The sequence below is a fragment of the Rosa rugosa genome, chromosome 5, assembly GCF_958449725.1.
Source record: "Rosa rugosa chromosome 5, drRosRugo1.1, whole genome shotgun sequence".
In the NCBI taxonomy this organism is placed as follows: Eukaryota; Viridiplantae; Streptophyta; class Magnoliopsida; order Rosales; family Rosaceae; genus Rosa; species Rosa rugosa.
In genome coordinates, this window is record NC_084824.1 from 8198299 (window position 1) to 8219312 (window position 21014).

General features: G+C 38.6%; 4 protein-coding genes across 4 annotated transcripts; 2 read left to right on the plus strand and 2 right to left on the minus strand.

The window, feature by feature from the left end:
- The first annotated feature begins 1562 nt into the window (after nucleotides 1–1562).
- LOC133710694 (receptor protein kinase-like protein ZAR1) lies at nucleotides 1563–4352 on the plus strand. The gene is made up of 2 exons (XM_062136828.1): nucleotides 1563–3267; nucleotides 3361–4352. The coding sequence occupies exons 1-2, from the start codon at nucleotides 1797–1799 to the stop codon at nucleotides 4032–4034; spliced, it is 2145 nt and encodes a 714-aa protein (XP_061992812.1). The 5' UTR covers nucleotides 1563–1796; the 3' UTR covers nucleotides 4035–4352.
- A 350-nt stretch (nucleotides 4353–4702) lies between these two features.
- Nucleotides 4703–6076, minus strand: LOC133713070 (auxin-responsive protein IAA32-like). The gene is made up of 4 exons (XM_062139195.1): nucleotides 5571–6076; nucleotides 5227–5482; nucleotides 5045–5149; nucleotides 4703–4904 (listed from the first exon to the last, which is right to left on the minus strand). The coding sequence occupies exons 1-4, from the start codon at nucleotides 5716–5718 to the stop codon at nucleotides 4856–4858; spliced, it is 558 nt and encodes a 185-aa protein (XP_061995179.1). The 5' UTR covers nucleotides 5719–6076; the 3' UTR covers nucleotides 4703–4855.
- A 535-nt stretch (nucleotides 6077–6611) lies between these two features.
- Nucleotides 6612–10928, minus strand: LOC133710671 (uncharacterized). The gene is made up of 9 exons (XM_062136808.1): nucleotides 10432–10928; nucleotides 10265–10342; nucleotides 8923–9810; nucleotides 8660–8762; nucleotides 8036–8136; nucleotides 7698–7872; nucleotides 7296–7466; nucleotides 7118–7218; nucleotides 6612–6991 (listed from the first exon to the last, which is right to left on the minus strand). Exons 1-9 carry the CDS (start codon nucleotides 10774–10776, stop codon nucleotides 6938–6940), a joined length of 2016 nt encoding a protein of 671 aa, XP_061992792.1. The 5' UTR covers nucleotides 10777–10928; the 3' UTR covers nucleotides 6612–6937.
- A 3626-nt stretch (nucleotides 10929–14554) lies between these two features.
- Nucleotides 14555–19622, plus strand: LOC133710606 (elongator complex protein 2). Its single transcript, XM_062136711.1, has 10 exons — nucleotides 14555–14820; nucleotides 14912–14999; nucleotides 15081–15166; nucleotides 15432–15585; nucleotides 16126–16286; nucleotides 16379–17053; nucleotides 17317–17638; nucleotides 17819–18036; nucleotides 18234–18411; nucleotides 18937–19622. The coding sequence occupies exons 1-10, from the start codon at nucleotides 14668–14670 to the stop codon at nucleotides 19419–19421; spliced, it is 2520 nt and encodes an 839-aa protein (XP_061992695.1). The 5' UTR covers nucleotides 14555–14667; the 3' UTR covers nucleotides 19422–19622.
- The last annotated feature ends 1392 nt before the right edge of the window (nucleotides 19623–21014 follow it).

A 21014-nucleotide genomic window follows, 5' to 3' on the forward strand; every position in this document is an offset into this window, starting at 1 on the left:
ATCATTAGGTGACCAAAAAATTTATGATCACCGATCATTTATGAATTATTTTGGTGTTAAAAAAGAATATAAGTGATGATAAATACCTTGAGTCATTATGTGAGCTAACAATATTTCTGGTTCCATGGATAATACAGATTAATTATGTAGGTCATAATAACATATGTCCAAAAAGAAATTCTTTTTATGTACAGATGTCAGTCCAGTTGGGTTGAGTTGAGTTACTTCCATTCAGACCTGGCCAAAAGGACCGCTTTAAGACACGAAAAGCTGTAAACAGCTTTCACGTCCTGTAACTCTCTCCCTCTCGACGTTTCTCATTTCACAATTTTTAACAGTCTTTGAGTTTAACTTATTATGTAGTAAACAGTAAATTGATCTAAAACTCCCGACTCTATAACTTCAATACTGTATAGCATTATAAAGCTTTGATTCGTACTTGCCCCGACGTCACTGCTGTTCAACACACGATAGAAATTAGAAACATAGATTTCTTCACTATTGACCCAGATTTTTTTACCAGACAAAAATCACTAATTACCCAGAGATGGAAATAAAAGTTGGGACAGCCTGGTCTTGTACACTGAACCCTTCCGGAGAAAGGAGGCCACGCTAAAGTGAGGGATGTATTGTCCTTTAAACTTTAAAGCACCTTTAATTGTAATAATTTGCATTTAAGGCCCTCAGAAAAATAAATTTTTTCACTTATATTCTCTAGTCTCCATAAAGTTTAACGAAGGCCCCTCTGTCCTACCTACACACCAGTCCAGTGACCAGTCTATGCACAAAAGTCTAGTGAAGTGGAGTCCCACCACTGACAAACGGCTACTCCAGTCTCTCCACCTACGCTCTATTCACATGTCAATTTATCGTCAAATTATCACTGTCTCGTCATATTCTCATTTCTCGTCCCAAGTGTTGAGCTAAGCTAGCTTTGCATGGAGATTAGGAATAGGGAGCAATTAGTTTAGTCTAATTTTAGAAATCTGTATAGAGGGTTGGTGTTTCCAATGAATTTAATATGGTCACTTGTTAGGGCGCTTAGTGACCATAATCATCTTATGTTTCCTCTAACGGTTTGTAACTAGTGTGGGACAATCATCACTGCCTCTCTTTCTCTTGCATTTCACTTTAATCTGTACCAGACGTTCAATAGTACTTTTGGGATATTAAAATTCTATCTAAAATTGAACATTATTTAGTGTACTATTACAATCCTAAATTAATTTAGCGATTCTCAATCTCGGAGTTTTTCAATAATGTTATAGAACAAAACAATCGGTACTCTACTGTTGTGTGTTTTTCTCGTGCTTTATGGTTTATACAAACAAACCCAGAAAAATTTCTTTCTTGTATAATGATAACCAGATGCTTTTCATGGCTAGTTAAATAGAAAAATGGTAGGAGGGTTCACAAAAGTTTTAATAAATGGAAATGGAAATAGTATGTATTTCCCACAAAATATCGCGATAAATTGCATGGTATGGGAGTGGTGGGATTTGACAATGGTGACAATACTCTATGGATTCCCACTACAATACAACCTTCTCTTTTGCCATTTTCTTATGAGTTCTCCTCACTACTTTCCCAATGTCTTTCTTGCTTGTTGAGCCTTAGCGTTCTGCAAACGCTCCTCTTCTCCATTCTCCAATCTCTCCATCACACTTCCTTTCCTACTCTTTTGAGTGTTCTCTCACTTCCATTGTCTCTCTCTCTCAGCTTTCTCCACAACCTTCTCTGTGTTCTGGTTCACTAAAGGTAAACCCTTTCAACTCCAGCTTTTTGTTACTTACACCATGTTGTATTTTGTTTTGGTGCTTGTGCTTGTCTGCAACACAGATAGTCTAGTGGGTGCTTTGAATGAAGAAGGCCAAGCCCTCTTGTCATTCAAGCAGTCAATTACTCAAGACCCAGAAGGGTCTTTGAGTAATTGGAACTCTTCTGATGCAAATCCTTGTACATGGAATGGGATTACATGCAAGGAGCAAAGAGTTGTGTCCCTTAGCATTCCAAAGAAGAAGCTTTTTGGGCTTCTTCCTTCTGCCATGTGGTCTCTCCCGGACCTCAGACATGTCAATTTAAGGAACAATAAGCTCTATGGGAGCTTGCCCATTGAGCTTTTTGGAGCTTTAGGGTTACAAAGTTTGGTTCTTTATGGGAATTCCTTTTCTGGGTCTGTGCCTAATGTTATTGGGAATCTTAAGTACTTACAAAACTTAGATTTGTCACAAAATTTATTCAATGGGTCAATGCCTTCTTCAATGGTGCAATGCAAGAGACTCAGAAGTGTGGATCTTAGTCAGAATAATTTCACTGGTTCTCTGCCGGATGGGTTTGGGACTGGCTTGGCTTCTCTGGAAAAGCTTGATCTTTCTTTCAATAAGTTCAATGGCTCAATTCCTAGTGATTTGGGAAATTTGTCTAGCTTGCAAGGCACTGTTGATTTGTCCCATAATCAATTTTCTGGTATAATCCCGGCTAGCCTTGGAAACCTTCCTGAGAAGGTCTACATTGATCTCACTTACAACAATTTAAGCGGTCCTATACCCCAAAATGGTGCTCTAATGAACAGAGGACCAACTGCCTTTATTGGGAATCCTGGTCTCTGTGGCCCTCCATTGAAGAACCCTTGTTCTTCAGAAACTCCTGGTGCAAGTGCACCATCCTTTCCATATCTGCCGGATAATTTGCCTCCTCATGATTCTGATGATAATGCTGGTGAGAGATCGAAAGGTTTAAGTAAGGGAGCTGTGATTGCAATTGTAGTGAGTGACGTGATTGGTATTTGCCTTGTTGGGCTGCTTTTCTCATATTGCTATTCGAGGATTTGTTCTTGTAGTAAGGTTAAGGATGAAAACGGTTATGGGTTTGCAAAGGGTGGCAAGGGGAGGAAAGAGTGCTTGTGCTTCAGGAAAGATGAATCAGAGACTTTATCTGAAAATATGGAGCAGTATGATCTGGTGGCATTGGACACACAAGTGGCATTTGATCTGGATGAGCTTCTTAAGGCTTCTGCTTTTGTTCTTGGGAAGAGTGGAATTGGGATTGTTTACAAAGTTGTGCTTGAAGAAGGACTTACCTTAGCAGTTAGGAGATTGGGTGAAGGGGGCTCTCAGAGATTCAAGGAATTTCAGACAGAAGTTGAAGCAATTGGAAAGCTAAGGCATCCTAATATCGTTACACTAAGGGCTTATTATTGGTCTGTTGATGAGAAGCTGCTGATATATGACTATGTGCCTAATGGCAACCTCGCCGCCGCCATTCATGGTAAGTTAACTATATCTCAGTGTTATTTATCGTATAGTTGTGGATGGAATTATTAGTGTTTATGTTGATCTGATTATTTCGGTGCATGTTCAGGAAAGCCAGGAATACTATCATTTACGCCACTATCATGGTCTGTTCGGTTGCAAATCATGAAAGGAATTGCGAAAGGCTTGGTCTACCTGCATGAGTTTAGCCCCAAAAAGTATGTCCATGGAGACTTGAATCCGAGTAACGTACTTCTTGGACATAACATGGAGCCACACATTTCTGATTTTGGACTCGGACGCCTTGCTAATATAGCTGGAGGTACCCCAACTCTGGAATCCAACCGAATGGCCACCATAGACAAACCACAAGAAAGGCACCAAAAGAGCGCATCCATTGAATCTGCTATAGTTTGTTCATCTAGTAATTTGGGATCTTGTTATCAAGCTCCAGAAGCTCTGAAGGTGGTGAAACCATCACAGAAGTGGGATGTCTATTCCTACGGGGTAATCTTACTCGAAATGATTACCGGAAGATTGCCCATAGTCCAAGTGGGTTCCTCAGAAATGGACCTTGTTCATTGGATTCAGCTCTGCATTGACGACAAGAAGCCTCTTTTAGACGTATTAGACCCACATCTAATGCAAGATGTAGAAATGGAAGAAGAGATTATCGCAGTGTTGAAGATTGCAATGGCTTGCGTTCATAGCAGCCCGGAAAGAAGACCAATCATGAGGCATATTTCTGAAGCTTTAGACAGGTTGGCCACACCTGCTGTGTGAGATAGCTAGACAGAGTTGAATTCAATTCAATTGACTTGTGAAGCTTGGTGTTTGGGTTAGTTCAATCTTGAGTGAATATATGACCCTGATTCTCTACTTTTTCCCACTGTCATTTGTTAGAGCTAGGTTGAGTTTGGTCTTCTTTAAGAGCATTGAACTAGAGTTTCCAGGAGTTTGGCCTTGAATAGTTGGTGTATATGTGAAGACTCTTCATGCTCTTTTGTAGACCTTTGGTATCTTGTTCTTGTAGGTTAATGAAGTTAATCATTTGTTTCTTTGCTTTTACCCCTCTATGAAAATTTGTACTGTGTTTTTACCTTTGCACATCCTCAAAATCACTTCATTATCTTATCCTTGGATCTCATCTTTATTGTCAGTCTTATTTCTATACGACTTAAAAGGTGTTTCCCCACTGTGAGGCGCGAATATAGGGGTAGAGTCCACCAATCTATGTATTAGTCAATCTGTGAAGAGATTCTAGCTGTCTTTTGGCTTAATTGGTGCTATAATCTCACTATTACAGTACTTTGACTTGAACAGAACTTCTTTTGTCCATTATATACAACTCTGCACACTAATCCTAAGCAATAAACAAACAAAAGTAGTTGAGCTTCATCACAAGAATGTTTGACTACTCGCAAGTAAAATTTTAGACTGATGACTGATGAGAACAATAATGTTATACATTGTTGCATCCAGCTATGGAATCCTTAGATATGCAATTTTACTCTAGTTTCCTCCAAGTCAGGTACATTATAAGAACATACATCAGAGAGAGAGAAGAAAAATTAGTTCAATTTCGCATAACTGGGAAGAATAGCTCAGTTCTTTCTCGCAATCCTTAGCCGCTTCACACATTCTACGAATTCCCTGTTTGTAGTGCAATACACAAAGCTTCAATTATAACATGGTTCAACAAGATTATAATGGCAGATCTAAGATAATAAATGAACAAATAAAATGGAAAATGACAGTATGGAGAATTTAAGTCGTAGATAAGGAGCATGTACCTCCATGGAACGTCACCAACAGTTCTCCAATTGTCATCTCTGTCCTTGTAAAAAAGTGAAAACTCAGATCCAACCTGGAACAACCTCAACCCAGATACAGATTGTCTACCTGAAAACAAAGAACCACTTATAATTAATTTTCTGAATGCAAACTCCTCACTCTCTTCTGAGATTAATTGTACCTACCAAACATGTCTTCTAGTTGAAATGCAAGGCTCGAGTAGCCACTATGATCAAGTACACAAACTTTTCTGCCAATAACAATCCCATCCATGTTAACTTTCACATAAGCCCACCTCTCCTTGCTCTGGACTCCCTCTGCTTCCTCATCACAATCTTCCGGTATATTTCTCGGACTTGTGACATTTGAATTCTTCAAATTCAAGTTGTTAGCCTGGGGCCAATCTATCAGACCATCATAGCCCTCCAAGCTCACCACTGCACATAAAATGCAAAACCATAATTAGAACATGTAGTGAGCAATCTAATTTAAAGAAAGAAAACAGAGGAAAATTAAGGAATGTACAATGTGCTGATGGATGATGATAAGTTTCAGGTTGAAGAGCTCTGAGGCTAAGACCAAGATCAATAATACCCTCACTCTCTTTAGCTTCATAATAAAATGATTGAAAGCTTGAAGGGTTCAGGAGAGAGCTTGATGCATTAGGATCCATCAAGATATTAGATACTTATCCCACTCACATATACAACTGAATATATATAGAGTAGAACATAGATAGATAAGAGAGGTTATAGCAGTGGTGAGAATATGCCAACCAAGATTTAATAAGTGGGGGCAAAGGCGTTAAACATGGAAGACAGAGAAAGAGAGGTTATAGCTTCCATTATCAACGGTTTAGTGTTGCTTATCTTCTTCTGCTGCTACAAACATGCAAGTACGACAAGTATGGAACAAAACACCAGCAAGACAAGAGATGGTCTATTTGATTCTGACAGAAGTCGGTTGGATTATGCAACCCAGTGTTGCTACAAATTAAGGGTTCCATGCTTTAGGTCATCGGAATCCGATGGTGATTAGGATCGATCAGCTGATTCACTAGCAGTAAACCTCACTTCATTGTCAATTCTCAAGTTTAGTTTCTGTTTATTGGGGTAACTCTTCTCTTGACTCAGTGTCAATTGCCAGTCTTCAAGGGAACAGCGATCTGGTAACGACCCTACGTTCCACTCCAGGATGCCTTGTATACAAGACAAGAGACAAACTGAAGTAGATAACAAGATAATCTAGTTTTACAGTCGTCATTACAAATCAAATAACCCCGGAGGTCTTATCAAGGTTAGTTATGAGGCATCCAACATGATATATTAAGCCAAAAGAAAATAAAGTGGAAGCTCGAACCATCAAATTCCTATGTCGGATTTCAATGTCAAATTCAAAAAGCGGAGGCGAAAATTTCAGAAATTCTTTCCAATAGTGCACATTCTGACTAAAAAAATGAAGGCTGCTAGGAGCAATCACCTTCTTTTAATTTTATACGTGTTTGTCATAAAACAGTTCATTGGAACACAAGAGGCAGGGAAAGTAGGATAACTGAAAACAACCAACTACAGAAAACAACAAATGACCTTTTATGAACAAATTATCATGAATATACATCTACAAATTATCCACGAGTGGCGGTGAACAGAACTGTGTTTATAAAATAACTGTGCATTCCGCTCTCGGAAGAAAAACATCTCCTGTGCACTCTTCTTGTTAATTTAGTGTCTCTTTCTGCTAGTAATGCTTCTCTGCACCAGAAATCCTAACAACATGATGAGCATGTGTGACAGTATCAATGATGGCAGCTTTCAAAGCCTGTTCTAAGATCAGGCTTGGTCCAGTAATGATTTGACAGCGATTTAAGTTTCATGGTTTCAGGTAATCAATCTTCAGTCATGCTGACTAAGAAATTCAATTATACAGGGATAGACTTGCTCTGCTGCCTACAAGTCGAAAGAAAATAAAAACAGAGCTATAAGCAAGTGCCAATGCAAATAAATAACAAGTCGAGAACATCACTGTCTTTGCCACATTAGTTAAAAGAAAGAGAGGGAAAGAAAATTACTTACCATTCGGCCTCCTACCAAATCATAATGAGCATAGTGTGCACCTCCAGATTCTCCAAAAACTTTATATGTAACCAGGTGCTCTGGTATTACCTTAACAGTTTCTGGTCCATCAAAATATTTTTATCAGTAAGCACTGAAACTAATAAAAGGATATAGATCACCTCTGATAAGATTTTACCTTCAACAGCTTCAGGAGGGCATATTAGATCCTTATCTCCAGCAAGAGCCAAAATAGGGACATTGCTTTTATGTATATGATCCTTATACAAGTAGGTGCCACTCCTGTCACGTAATCCACCCTCCTTAAAAGCTGTTGTTAGCTGCAACAGAAGTTTTGCTGGTATTGTGCCTGCCAGTTATAATTGGACCGTATTTTTATTAAGTTATTCATCAAAAAGAAAATAACTCTCATAATCATACTCTTAAAAAGCATAGGTAGAGTGGTTGACTAATTAGCAGGCGGCATCCATTAGGCAAATCTAGCAGATATCTTTTAAATAACCAGGCAATATCTTAATACATTGCATATCTCAGATGAAATTGGCAAAGTAGAACTCCATATGATGTCATAAATACTCACAAAAGTTATTCAAAACCAGCTTTTTCAATAATTCTGGATGCATCATGCCCTCTGCTGAAATCAGATCATTGAGCCAAGATAAGACATAAGGAGAGCGGGATGAGAGAGGATAAGCCGCTGCCAATAATGTCCCCAAAGGAACAACAGGGACATTGAGAGCCTGGGCGGGGTCTGCCTGTATGACAAATTTCTTAACATTAGATTCTTGGCCCTCTTCAAGCTATGATTGCAATAAGGCAGTCAACGACATTAATTACAAGATGAACTGCTTAAAATCAGGCAGTCATTATAGTTAATTTTAAGATGAAACTACCACAGCTATCTTTGCATCTACTTACAAGTGGTATAAGCAATTTGAGAGTTGATTTCGAAGATGTGTAATCAAGTGATGAGGCCAGCGTTACAACAGCTGCTAGGTTGCACGTTCTTCCTTCAGAACCTTACAAGACAAAAGTAAAATAAAAATAAATACAATAAAAAAAAAAATTGGAGATATGAAACTCATATGCTAGAAGCCTTCTGAAACAATAATACTACACCTGAAAGGAATATACAACATTATGAACAGCCAACCATTACTTCTTGAAAGAAAAATAATTAAATAAAAAAGTGGTACAGGAAAAAAAAACAAAACAGCTACACCATCATTTATATTTCTCATTCAAAGGTCACAAACTTAGAAACAGGTGGGGAAACCACCATAAATTTAGATTGAAGGTTTCTAAAAGTTTGCCTTCAACTTTAGCCATGGTTTGACATTTTTCTTCAAATAAACTGGGAAGCTTACATAATGATGCATTCATAGTGTCATATTTTACTGGAATTACACTAACCACATACCTCATATATCCTTTCAAACAGTACAGCACTACTTCTCAGTTCTTATATAGCTTATAACTTAATCAGACTATTCACAAAGAAAATACAATGAAATACATGCAGTGGAAGAAACGGATTCTCACCACATCGTGAAAGCATTGCATAAAGCAAGATCCCACCCATTGAGTGCCCAATAGCTAACAACTTCCCATCTTTCGGCTTACTTTCTGCCAATATATACTCCATCTGTGTTGTAAATTCATCATTTAAAAGGTAAGCGACAGTATTTGATTCTATATAAAAGAAAAGGTTCTATCTACAATTCAACTTTGTTCTTCATATCAAAACTATAATCAAAATGGGCAGTCATATCATAGCCTTCCAGCAAGATAAATTGTCACCTCACCACAGCAGGTATATCCTCTTCAAGGTAGTGATCAAAGTCCCAGTCATACTTCACCATCAAGTCAAGTTGCTTCTGAAAATCTTCTAGTGTGGAAGAAAGACGCTCTTGCAAGTCAAACAGTGATGGAGAAACAGACCGCTGACCTTCTTCAATTATATTCACAAGCCTTTGACTGAGGTCTCTGATTTGGCTAGCAATAGCAGAGTTTTGTCTTGTCTCTAAGAGGCTTGAAAGCTTATTGCTTATATCATTGAAACGCTCAGATAAGGTAGAATCAGCAAAAAGTTTTGAAATTTGATCAAGTAAATTAGCAGAGATGATACTGGATTGACCTTCACCAAGAAAGCCAGACAATCGTTCTGACATCTGCGTAAAAGTTTCAGTCAAACTTGTCACGGATTTTGATTCGCCCCCTACAGTTGGTATACTTGTAAGGTCTCCTTTGGCAGCTGAAATCTGATCATTTATTTTGTGAACAGGAGTTTCAAATGCTGAGGCACCAGGAAAACTATTTGACTGCTTTTCTGTAGAAATAGCTCCATCAGTTGCACTCTGAGAAACAGCTTCCATCTGTTCAGATTTTGCACGAGCACCAGGAAAACTATTTGACTGCTTTTCTGTAGAAATAGCTCCATCAGTTGCCCTCTGAGAAACAGCTTCCATCTGTTCAGATTTTGCACGGGCACCAGAGAAGCTATTTGACTGTTTTTCTGCAGAAAAAGCTCCATTTGTTGCACCCTTAGACACAGATTCCATTTGTTCAGATTTTGCATGGGCAGACTCCTGGATTTGTTTCCTATTTGCTTCATGAACACTCAATCCAGCACCACGAACTTCGAGAACCCATGTCTCAAATCCTTGCCCAGACATGTAACGTGCAAATGACGACTGCAAGCATGCCACATTCATTGCTAAGAAGTTAGTGTATAGTTGTATACTATAGAACTAACAAACAATGAGGCAACAAAACTAAGCCATGTAATAGAAAGATCCCAAAATGTCTTTGTTTAGGGAGAAAGCTATTTGTTTTTCAAGTCATTACTTGTCCACACCAACTTCTTGTTGATTCCAAATTCGTAACAAAGTTCTTAACCACTTGTAGGATATAATCTAGCAGCATTCTGGATCTCTTGGTCTAAGTAAGCTGCAGTGCCAAACTAAGTTGCTAATTTAAAAGTTGTACACGCACATCACATGGACTATCATACATACTCGAAGTAACTTCAATGTTAAAAACATTAACATTGAAAAAAAAATAACCAACTGACCAGTATTGCGCAGTGAAAAAATGACAGTTACATAAGAATAGTAAATTGAGGCATATATTTCATGGAAATCTTACCTCAGGAGAGAGATCATATCCAATTGCATTGGTCCCCACCCCAGACAATAGCAGCAATGGGTGATTCCTCTGAGGGGCCTGTTCAATTTTTCGACATTCAAATCCAATTTTATTAATATATACATATTTAGCTATTCTCATACAAAATGAATCAAAAATCTAATTACCTTGGGGCAAGGGCGGTAGCGCCAGAGGGCGAGCCTCCAATCGGAGTCGGGCACGGAGACGTAGTGGAGCTCGTCGGCGGTGCATATCGACGGCTTCTCCGGAAGCTCCACGGCCTCTTTCGACTCGTCATTGGAGAAAGCTCTGACGCGGAACGACGTCGTCCGCGGCGATGAGGAGAACGACGACAGCACCCGACGCACCGCGGAGGCGCGCGAGGTGATGCGGTGGGGACCGAGAGTCCTAATCGTGGATAGCGACGACGACGACGGCGATGATGAAGATGACGTGGCCAAGTGAAGAAGAAGGGCGCAGCGAATATCGTAGTGAATTGAAGAAGAAGCCATATGGGGGATTATTACGTGTGAGTGAGGATTTTATGATTGGTTAATTTAGCGGTTGAGGCGGTGAAAGTGTTGATTTTGATTTTGGAACACAAATCGTCTCTCGGTTCTTGTTTGTTTTGTGAAATGATGATTTGGTTGTGCGAATTATTTGACTTAATAAGACATCCTAATCCTATAGTGGTTAAGAGGGTGGTCAGAGTTTTAGATTCAACGTGGAGGAGGCATTGGTCAAACTGATCGGTGATGAGGCAGCAGTGACTGGTCCAGTAGAAAATTATTATCAACACTTTGTTAAATTATTTTTAGCAAAGCCTTATCTAGTTATATTTATTGACGAATAAAAAGAAAGAAATGCTAGAGATTGTTCATTGTTGTCCAACAAGAAGCTGTACAAGTCCCAAAGCCCGTTATTGTCGAAAAATGCTATAAATAATTGTCATGTTTTTTTTTTTTTTTGAATCGCTCACGAGCGAGAAAATATATTCATAAGCCAGAATAGGCTGTTTCATACCATTCCGCTGCCATCAGACAGGCAAGAAGATAGTGGTAGTACCCACAGTGGTACATAGAAATAGACATACTCATTGTACAATTAAATACCTAAAACATAATGGGAGCCCCCTTTGGTACTACGCCGGAGGCGCTAGAAGGATCCGGCCCTCCCAACCAAACTATTACTCAGTAATCTAGTCGCCTAGAGACCTCAATTGGTGTACAACTAGAGACACTGAGAATTAAGTCGACAAGACCAAAACCAATAGTTAAAGCTAGATGCACACAAGTGCCTAGATAGTCCCTGAAAATAGGGAATTATTGAAACAAAACTAACTTAAACAAAATAAATAGGGTCTAGGTCAAACAACCCAGCCCAAAATCACAGCCCAAGAAGGAAACCCCAGCTCAGGCCCAACAATGAAAGCTTGACCCAAGCCCACCGTCCATCTGCAGCCTCCAATGGTTGACCGCTGCCACCCGAAACTAGATCCCACCGCCGCAATCGGCACCAGCCCTCGCCACTGCCACTGACTCCAGCCTCGCCGCCGCACCGCAAGACCCGACCTCGCTGCCTCAACCCACGTCGAAGCCCGACCGAACCACATCGAAACCAGTCGAAAGCAGCCCGATTCAACATGTCGCCGCCACCGTCCAACCCCTCCACCACGCTGCCCGTCATGGAGATCCAGGAGGTGCCTCAGCGACACTCGATCCGCGTTGCACCGACGCCCACTGAGTCCAAGATTTCTTCCGGTGCTCGTCGCCAAAACCATCCAGCGTCGGACTCGAGCCGTAACCCCTCTCCCAGAAACTGCCAGGCCACTAGGTTTCAAATTCCCATCTGGCAGTCGCGTCGAGCAGGCCGTAAAAGTCCACATAATTGTCATGTTGTGCAAAAGGGAGGCCGTAAAAGTCCACATATGACGGGTTTAATTGGTTTTCTAAACACAAATCAAAGTAAGATGGTCTTAGTTGTAGAGGAATTAGAAAGATATCTACCATTTCTCGAGTTTTATTGAGAATGTTTTCTGCACGATGATTTTGCTGATCTATCTCAAGTGGATCCAACATATCTCCTACATACTCAAACTCACTAAAATAATACTGTTAAATCATAAAGTTTTACTAGTAGTGTAGTTTTAAATGAGGTCATATATCCATCTGTAATGAAGGAAACAATACAGTACGAAATAAACTGTGGTGCTTAATTAATGTAAAGACAAACCTGAAGCAATATATTCAAGTTGACAGTTTGTTATCTCCTGAGCTGATAGTCTGTTGACTTCTGCATACTAAACGAGCACAGCATGAGCCTCTAAGAAGTCCTTTGATAGTAGAAGAAGCTCGTTTGGATTGTTCGCATTATTGAATGAAGGTGTTCCTTTAGAATCATCAATATATTTCCGTTTCAAAGTCAAGTAATCAGCTAGTTAACTTTGAAACATAGATATATTGATGATCCTGAAGGAACTCCTTCCTTCAGCGATGCGAACAATCCAAACTTGCTTCTTCTTCTATCAAAGGACTTCTTAGAGGCTCATGCTGCCCTTGATCAGTTTGCAGAAGTCAATAGACTTTCATCTCAGGAGACAAAAAACTGTCAATTTGAATATATATTGCTTCAGATTTGTCTATACATTAATTAAGCACCACAATTTATTTCATACTAGATTGTTTGCTTCAGTACTTATGGATATGACCTCGTTCAAAACTACACTACTAGTAAAAGTTTATGATTTACCAATATTAGTCGAAGACAACAGTGAGTTTGAGTATGTAGGAGATATGTTGGATCCACCCGAGACAGATGAGCAAGATCATCTTGCAGAAAACATTCCCAATGAAACCAGAGAAATAGTAGATATCTTTCTATTCTCTCTACATGCAACCAAGGCAATCTTACCTTAATTTGTGTTTGAAAAACCAATCAAAATCGTCATTTGTGGATTCCTACGACTTCTTTTTGTAGAACATGACAAGTTTTCTAGCATTTCTTGTTCAAAAGGTGTGGCAATAAGTCTCCTAACTTGACTGGGTTCGAAACTTCATTATTAAAAAAAAAAATCATCCCATAAATTGAAATGTCACTAATCTCCTAATTCCTAATATTTTAATTTTTTTTTTTATCAAGAAGAACTTCATTAATAATGAATTGCTTACAACGAGGAGTTTTAAGCAACATCTCTTACACAAAAACGGCCACTAGACTTCACACTGGAACTCTATAATGACTAACACTATATGGCAAAGACAACAAGCGCCAGAGCATTAATATCTCACCTCTCATCTAGCCAAGAAGAACACTGAAACTAGACAACTCACTTGTATCGACACTGAAATGTCACTTGCGCCTAATATTTTAATCTAATTCACATCAAAACGTTAAACCGTGTGATGAAAAAAACCTAATTCCTGACACGTGGAAAGGCTTGATTCTAAAATCATGAAATCCTAACCTTATAATTTTAGTCAAGAAAGAAGATATTAACATTTATTTTTATGCAATATGAATATAATAATAAATTGAGATAGAGAAGCCTATGCATCTAATATTAAGAAATAAAAACTCTAAATCCTTACACTAAATTGTAAAACTGAAAATTCCAATTGATTATAAATCAAGAACATTAATTAAAAACTTTTACCCAATTATTTTGATGGCTGGACTCAACCTGGATTGCTAGATCATGAAGCCTCATAATATAAGCTTGTTATCTACAATAGAGGAGGACATATCTATAAACAAAGAAAAAAACTAGACAAATTTGAGAGGTGGAAGCGAAGAAAGATATGATTTGAAAGATGACGGCCAGTTTGAGAACAGAATAGCGAGACGAAACATTAAATAGTGAAATAGGAAGGAGGGCATTTAGGGTTAGAAGGGTATAATTGTAATTATATATAGAAACGTGTTTGAAAAAATACTGGGAGCATCGCTTCGGTGTATTGTAACGCTCCACTCGAATTCTTGAACATTTAATATTTGGTAATCATATTCATATATAGCTAATTTCATCTCATTATCGTAAATGTCACAATTTAAGACGAAGCGGTGTTAGCTCAGTGGTTAGAGCATCCACTACCTAAGATCCAGGTCATGAGTTCGAGTCACCATGGGATAGGAGTGAAATCATTTGATCCTCTTTAAAAAATAAAATAAAATAATGTCACAATTTAAAATCTCACTAGTACCACTAGTACCTGACCCATAATAGGGTTTAGGTTCTACATCTTGGGTTCATTTTTGAAAATCCTTGGGCCTTTAGCGACTGACGGCCCAATTACTCTTTCTTCCTTTCTTCTCCGAACCATCAAATCCAGTTGAAGCCGCCCTGCCCTCTGCTAAACACAGTGCCTCTGCCACAGCTCTCTCTCCTTCTCTCCGAATCTTCCACCATGTCCACCGTCGGCGGTGGCCGGAGTGAGGTTGAAGTAAAGCGAGTGTTCATAGGAGCAGGGTGCAACAGAGTAGTGAACAACGTCTCATGGGGTGCTTGTGATTTAGTCGCGTTCGGCGCCCAAAACGCCGTCGCTATTTTCGACCCAAAGGTGCCATCTTTGTCTTTCTTCTATATCTCCTTCTCTGTAAATTTGAAACCCAGTTCTGTGTTGAAGCTAATCCCTCTGCTAAATGGTGCAGACTGCTCAAATTTCGACTACGCTTCCGGGTCACAAGGCTTCTGTTAATTGCACCCAATGGCTTCCAAGTAATAAGTTTGCATTCAAAGGTAAGACTACTTATGAGTTTGCATTCAAACTTTACTGTTCAGAATCATTGTTCAAGCTAAGAGCTTTACCTTTATCAACAGCTAAAGGCTTGGACCGACATTATTTGCTCTCTGGAGATGCTGGGGGTGCCATTATTTTGTGGGAGTATTCTGCTCTTGAAGGAAAGGTAAAATCTTGTTGCTGTAATGTTTGGTGTTCATTGTGTGTGTTATCTTAAGTTGTTCTTCATAAATGATAACTAAAGTGACATTACATACATAGAATTTTTGTAATGAGTTGGTGGTTAGCTGAAACTATCTCAAAGGATTTGTACTTTTTGGAGTAATAGCATTACCTCTGGGGCTATCTCCTTAGTATTTATCTCTAATTTCAATATTGGTTTCCTGTTTAAATTGGTGAAATTCATTTACTATCTGTTTGTTTGTTTACAGTGGAGATATGTATTGCAAATACCTGAATTACACAAGAAGGGTGTCACATGCATTAGTGGAATTATGGTTTCTGAAACTGAGGCAGTCTTTGCGTCTACTTCATCGGATGGTACAGTTTATTTATGGGAGGTTGTTTTCCCATCTACTGGTGAAGGTGAGCCCAAAAGTTCACTGAGTACGTATAAACTGTTTTGTTTTATATATTTGATAGATTTTTTTGTAAACACTTTTATATATTTGATTGATTTACCATTGGTGATCATTAGTTGTACACACTCATTTCTTGAAAACCCTTCCTTAAGTGTTCATAGTTTGATGCATAGGTTCATGTTGTGTATTGAAATGATCATTACTTGAAAGTATTAAACTGATCTCAATCAAGACATTGTCATTGTTGTAAGAATGTAGAACAGTGTTTCTGGAATTGAACTGTTAAATTAGAAGCACTTCAGACTTGTATGTAAAGAATGGGCCTCTAGATTGGATTAGTGCGAATCTAGATTTTTCATAATATTAGCATGTAATGTTGATCAAGGCTTATAATATGATCATTCTAAGATTCCCCCTCCCAAGCAAAAATTTGGGTTGCACAATACAGGAAATCAACTATGGTTCTGCATCTTATCAATATTGTGTATATTCCAACTGCTTGTTTGCTTTGGTCTTGCATTGAAGCGGTTGATTGGTGTTTCAGGTGACTGTAAAATATTGCATTTGGATTCTCTATTTGTTGGTTCAAAACCAATGGTAGCACTTTCACTAGCAGAGTTGCCTGGGAATGCTGGGCATTTAGTCCTGGCCATGGGGGGATTGGATAACAAGATCCACCTATACTCTGGGGAGAGGAGAGGAAAGGTATTTGGCATCACATATATCAACCCTACCCTGTGATTTACATCAGATATGGTGGCTTAAAACATTCTGAATTTTTTCATATGTACACCCAGTTTGTTCGAGCCTGCGAGTTGAAAGGGCATACAGATTGGATCAGAAGTCTGGATTTCTCATTACCTATATGCACTGATGGTGAGGCACATAGTATTCTACTTGTTAGTTCATCACAAGACAAAGGCATACGCATATGGAAGATGGCTTTACGGGGTTCTTTGGACAGCAGCCAGAGTTCCAGGCAAGGAAAAATAAGCTTAGCATCTTACATAGAAGGCCCTGTACTTGTAGCTGGAACAACCTCGTATCAGATTTCACTGGAATCTCTTCTAATTGGTCATGAGGATTGGGTGTATTCAGTGGAGTGGCAACCTCCGTCACCTGTATCTTCAGAAGGGATTACCTATTGTCAACACCAGAGCATCTTATCTGCATCTATGGATAAGACAATGATGATCTGGAAACCAGAAAAAACTTCTGGTATCTGGATGAATGTTGTTACTGTTGGGGAATTAAGTCATTGTGCTCTAGGATTTTATGGTGGCCACTGGAGTCCCAGTGGAGATTCAATCTTAGCACATGGGTATGGTGGATCTTTTCATCTGTGGAGAAATGTCGGTACTAGCTTAGATAATTGGCAACCACAAAAAGTTCCATCTGGGCATTTTGCAGCTATTACTGATATTGCTTGGGGGAGATCTGGTGAATACTTGCTGTCAGTCAGTGATGACCAGGTGAATATGTTGCTTATATTACAGTAGACTCTAATGAAAGTTTCATTCTTTCCTAGTAAAGTGAATTTTGAATTGTGGCATGGATTTACAAGAGGAGGTTTTTAAAGGCATGATCTTTTTTCAGGACAGTAGTAGTTTTTTTATAAAGGCATTTGGACAGAATGATATTTAACCTAGTCATCATTTATATAATGTGAACAATCAACTTGACTTGTCATCACTTGAAGTCAAATTATAACTCACAATCCTTTCAAAATATGCAGACGACACGAATTTTTTCTCCGTGGCAAAATGAAACATCTGTAGGAGATGAGGGTTCTTGGCATGAAATTGCTCGTCCTCAAGTTCATGGTCATGATATGAACTGTGTCACCATCATCCAAGGAAAAGGAAACCATCGTTTTGTCAGTGGAGCCGATGAGAAAGTTGCCAGAGTGTTTGAAGCTCCTTTGTCTTTCTTGAAGACATTGGGTCATGCCATTTCACAAAACTCTACCTTTTCCGAAGATATGCAATTGGGTGTACAGATTTTGGGTGCAAATATGTCAGCTCTTGGGCTATCACAGAAACCTATTTATGTTCATGGTGACCCTCTCTCTCTCTCTCTCTCTCATAAGCTTAATTCTTAAAATAAAAAATCTTGCAATTGATACTATGTCTTTTATGTATCTTATATCTGGTTCTTCCAGCAAGTATCATTGTTTTAAATCCTATAAAATACAAAAATTAGTAATATTTTTCTGATGGAATTTTCATTTTTGGCAGCTGAGCAGCACACCATAGAGAAGAATCCAAATGATAGCCTTGACACCCTTGAAGCCATTCCTGATGCAGTTCCTGTTGTGTTGACTGAACCTCCGATCGAAGATCAATTGGGATGGCATACACTATGGCCAGAATCACACAAGCTTTATGGTCATGGGAATGAGCTGTTTGCTCTTTGCAGTGATCATGAAGGGAAGCTTGTTGCTTCGTCATGTAAGGTATATGGTGTCACTGTACAACTGTTATATTATTAGTTATGAAGCACTTGCTGCAAGTAGATAGATTCAAGGAAATAATTTCGTGAAAGTAACTGTCTATTGTTATAGTAACTTTTTAAATATGTCGAATGCAGCATTTGCTCTATATATAAAATTACAATCACCAAGTAATAACATTACTCTACTAAACTTTGCAGGCCCAATCAGCAGCAGTCGCAGAAATATGGCTGTGGCAAGTTGGTTCCTGGAAAGCAGTTGGTCACTTGCAGTCTCATAGCTTGACTGTTACACAAATGGAATTCTCTCTTGATGACAAATTCCTGTTGGCTGTATCTAGGGATCGCCAGTTCTCTGTATTTTCAATTGACAAAACAGGTACTATTTGGTTGATGTCCTGGTAATATTTAGTTAAAACTTACCTTATGCTCTGTTCCAGTAATGATGGTGTCTAATCAACCAATTTTGCGTATGCTGAATATTTAGGATTTGTTCTTTTTGAAGTTCTAAGTAACAGCTTACATGAAGTACTGAACAGTGCCTTTTCATCTTTAACTTTTCGACAAAAAAGTAAGAAATATTAAGTAGTTGATACCATCCATTGTCTAGCCAAGTTTTGTATACATCTTGATGAGGTTGAGGGTTAAAAACTGGTTGTCTAGACTCCAGGGCACTTGTTTTACATATTTAATTCCTTAGTTATCTCTTACCTTTCTACGTTCACCCCATTCCAGTGCCGTAACACCCAAGGGACATGGTCATAAGTTGGGTATGAAATTATGGCAGTGTTGTTTTCACTGTTACCGTTTGATCACACTTGTTGAGAGCAGACATTGCTTTCTACAATTTGAGCCAATTGTTACAAACAGTTTGTGATGCATATTTTCTTTTATGTCTGTTTAGGCACTGATGAAACTAGTTACAAGCTGGTAGCAAAGCACGAGGCACACAAAAGAATCATATGGTCATGTTCCTGGAATCCCCGCAGCTATGAATTTGCAACAGGCTCGAGGGACAAGACAGTGAAGATCTGGACTTTTGGAAAAGATTCATCAGTTAAGTTGCTCGCGACTCTCCCACAGTTCAGCAGTAGCGTCACAGCACTATCGTGGGCTAGTCTTGATTCCAAGAAAAATAATGGATTGCTTGCAGTTGGAATGGAAAACGGACTCATTGAATTGTGGAGTCTCTCTGTTAACAGAACCAACGATGGTCTAGCAGCAGGTGTACTTGCAGCTCTCGTTGTACGGTTTGATCCATTGATGTGCCATGTTTCTTCTGTGAGCCGTTTGGCGTGGAGAAAGCGCAGGTATGAAGATTGCAGTAGCATACAGCTTGCTTCTTGTGGAGCTGATCATTGTGTGAGAGTGTTCGAGGTAAAATGTTAACTGATCAAATATTAATTACTTTACTGTCTGTAAGCTCTAATTTAGTGGACCCAATTTTACAAAGTTGAAATTTTGACACACGGGCGCCATGGAAGTTTGAAAAGTCGTCTTCTCCTGCTGGCTGGGACATGTCATTGATTCTTGTGCATCGTATCAAATCCAAATCAAATTTTACAAAGGAATAAACATGATTCTTCTTCATCTTCTTTTATTGAATGTGACATGAGCCGAGTCTTGATGGCGCCGATATCTTCTGGCAGAGCTTTCTCTTTCAGATGATTCTTTACCGTTTGGCATGCCCATTAATCCCAATTTAGGGTTCAAACTCTGGCACTGTCATTCAGCCTATTCAACACCAAATGTTGAATGCCCCAACTTAGATGGTCCATGGTTCATTCCTATTTGGCCATGTTTACCATATTTGAAGCAATTTAATGAAGCGGGTGAGACCGAGAGATTGATAAATGTGTGTACCAATTCGGAGTTTTGTCGTTAAAGATTCAATCACTCTCACTCTGGTGGCGGTGTCGGTCGGTGGCGTAGCTCTCATTGTAAGCAGTGGTCAGCAGATTCCGGTTTAAAATGTGCAAAAACCACGTGAGCTTAATTATCATAATCCTAACAGTACACAGCAAACTGCGTAATCTCTCGCATCCCCAAAAAAAAAAAAAAAATGAGAATCAAACCTCGTACCTCTGCTCATAGTTTAATGAGTAATTAAGGAGTAATTAAGACGTAAATTTCTTGGATAATGAAACGAAGAATCTAAGCGCATTGTGTGTCATATCACTGCTTACTCACACGCGAATCAACGAGCCGAATGATAAGGCACTTTCTTATGTGGAGGTTTTTGGAGTTATACCAGCTATGAGTCAATTTCGATATGATGATGAGATAGACAATGGTAGACTGAGCCAATCTTTTCAACAAATACAACATCAATCGAAAATTGTCATTATCGTTCATCTTAAGGAATTCAATTCCATTGGAGATTTGGGTCCCCATCTATCAGATTCCATCATCGAGTTTTCCAATCTCGGATTTGATTTCTCTTTTTTAAAGCTAAAGCAAGGTTTCAAATTTCAGTTTCAGTTTCGATTTCGGTACTTCAAATTTAAGGAAATTTCGAAGAAAGTTTCGATTTCGGTGGAAATTTCGGTTAAAAATAAAGAAATCACATTAATTGCATTTATAAAATGATATTTTTGAATGAAACTTTTATATAGACTAAACTAACCTATAATAAACCTATTTACAATATAACCTCTCTAAAATTATACATAAATAATAGAATTGTGATATTTAATATAAACAAGTAATTAACTAAAACTGTAATAAGTTGCTAAACTAGAAACTAGTGTTTTTATCTATATGTAATTATACATGTTCTGTATATTGACAATGTGAATGTGATTTATTTTTTTTATGGCTGGAACTCAATAGGAGGCTTGGCCATCACGCATTTTTCACTAATAATTAGAAAAATACAACGGGGGGAACGTAATACCAAAACCCTGTGAATGAAAATGAACAAGTACAACAAAAGCAATATAAAGTATTAGTAATAAGAGCTACTACAATGTGGTTCGATCA

What these genes read in the sequence shown, in the direction of transcription:
- LOC133713070 (XM_062139195.1), bottom strand. Translation starts at nt 5,718, where the DNA reads ATGGATCCTAATGCATCAAGCTCTCTCCTGAACCCTTCAAGCTTTCAA. An exon ending in CTAGAAGACATGTTTGGTAG is followed by an intron (nt 5,150 to 5,226) that starts GTACAATTAATC and finishes GTTTTCAGGTAG; the next exon opens with ACAATCTGTATCTGGGTTGA. An exon ending in GTTGGTGACGTTCCATGGAG is followed by an intron (nt 4,905 to 5,044) that starts GTACATGCTCCT and finishes CACTACAAACAG; the next exon opens with GGAATTCGTAGAATGTGTGA.
- LOC133710694 (XM_062136828.1), top strand. Translation starts at nt 1,797, where the DNA reads ATGTTGTATTTTGTTTTGGTGCTTGTGCTTGTCTGCAACACAGATAGT. An exon ending in CCTCGCCGCCGCCATTCATG is followed by an intron (nt 3,268 to 3,360) that starts GTAAGTTAACTA and finishes GTGCATGTTCAG; the next exon opens with GAAAGCCAGGAATACTATCA.
- LOC133710671 (XM_062136808.1), bottom strand. Translation starts at nt 10,776, where the DNA reads ATGGCTTCTTCTTCAATTCACTACGATATTCGCTGCGCCCTTCTTCTT. An exon ending in GCTGGTTTTGAATAACTTTT is followed by an intron (nt 7,467 to 7,697) that starts GTGAGTATTTAT and finishes TATAACTGGCAG; the next exon opens with GCACAATACCAGCAAAACTT. An exon ending in CCCTCCTGAAGCTGTTGAAG is followed by an intron (nt 7,219 to 7,295) that starts GTAAAATCTTAT and finishes TTGATGGACCAG; the next exon opens with AAACTGTTAAGGTAATACCA.
- LOC133710606 (XM_062136711.1), top strand. Translation starts at nt 14,668, where the DNA reads ATGTCCACCGTCGGCGGTGGCCGGAGTGAGGTTGAAGTAAAGCGAGTG. An exon ending in TAATAAGTTTGCATTCAAAG is followed by an intron (nt 15,000 to 15,080) that starts GTAAGACTACTT and finishes CTTTATCAACAG; the next exon opens with CTAAAGGCTTGGACCGACAT. An exon ending in TTGTTGCTTCGTCATGTAAG is followed by an intron (nt 18,037 to 18,233) that starts GTATATGGTGTC and finishes TAAACTTTGCAG; the next exon opens with GCCCAATCAGCAGCAGTCGC.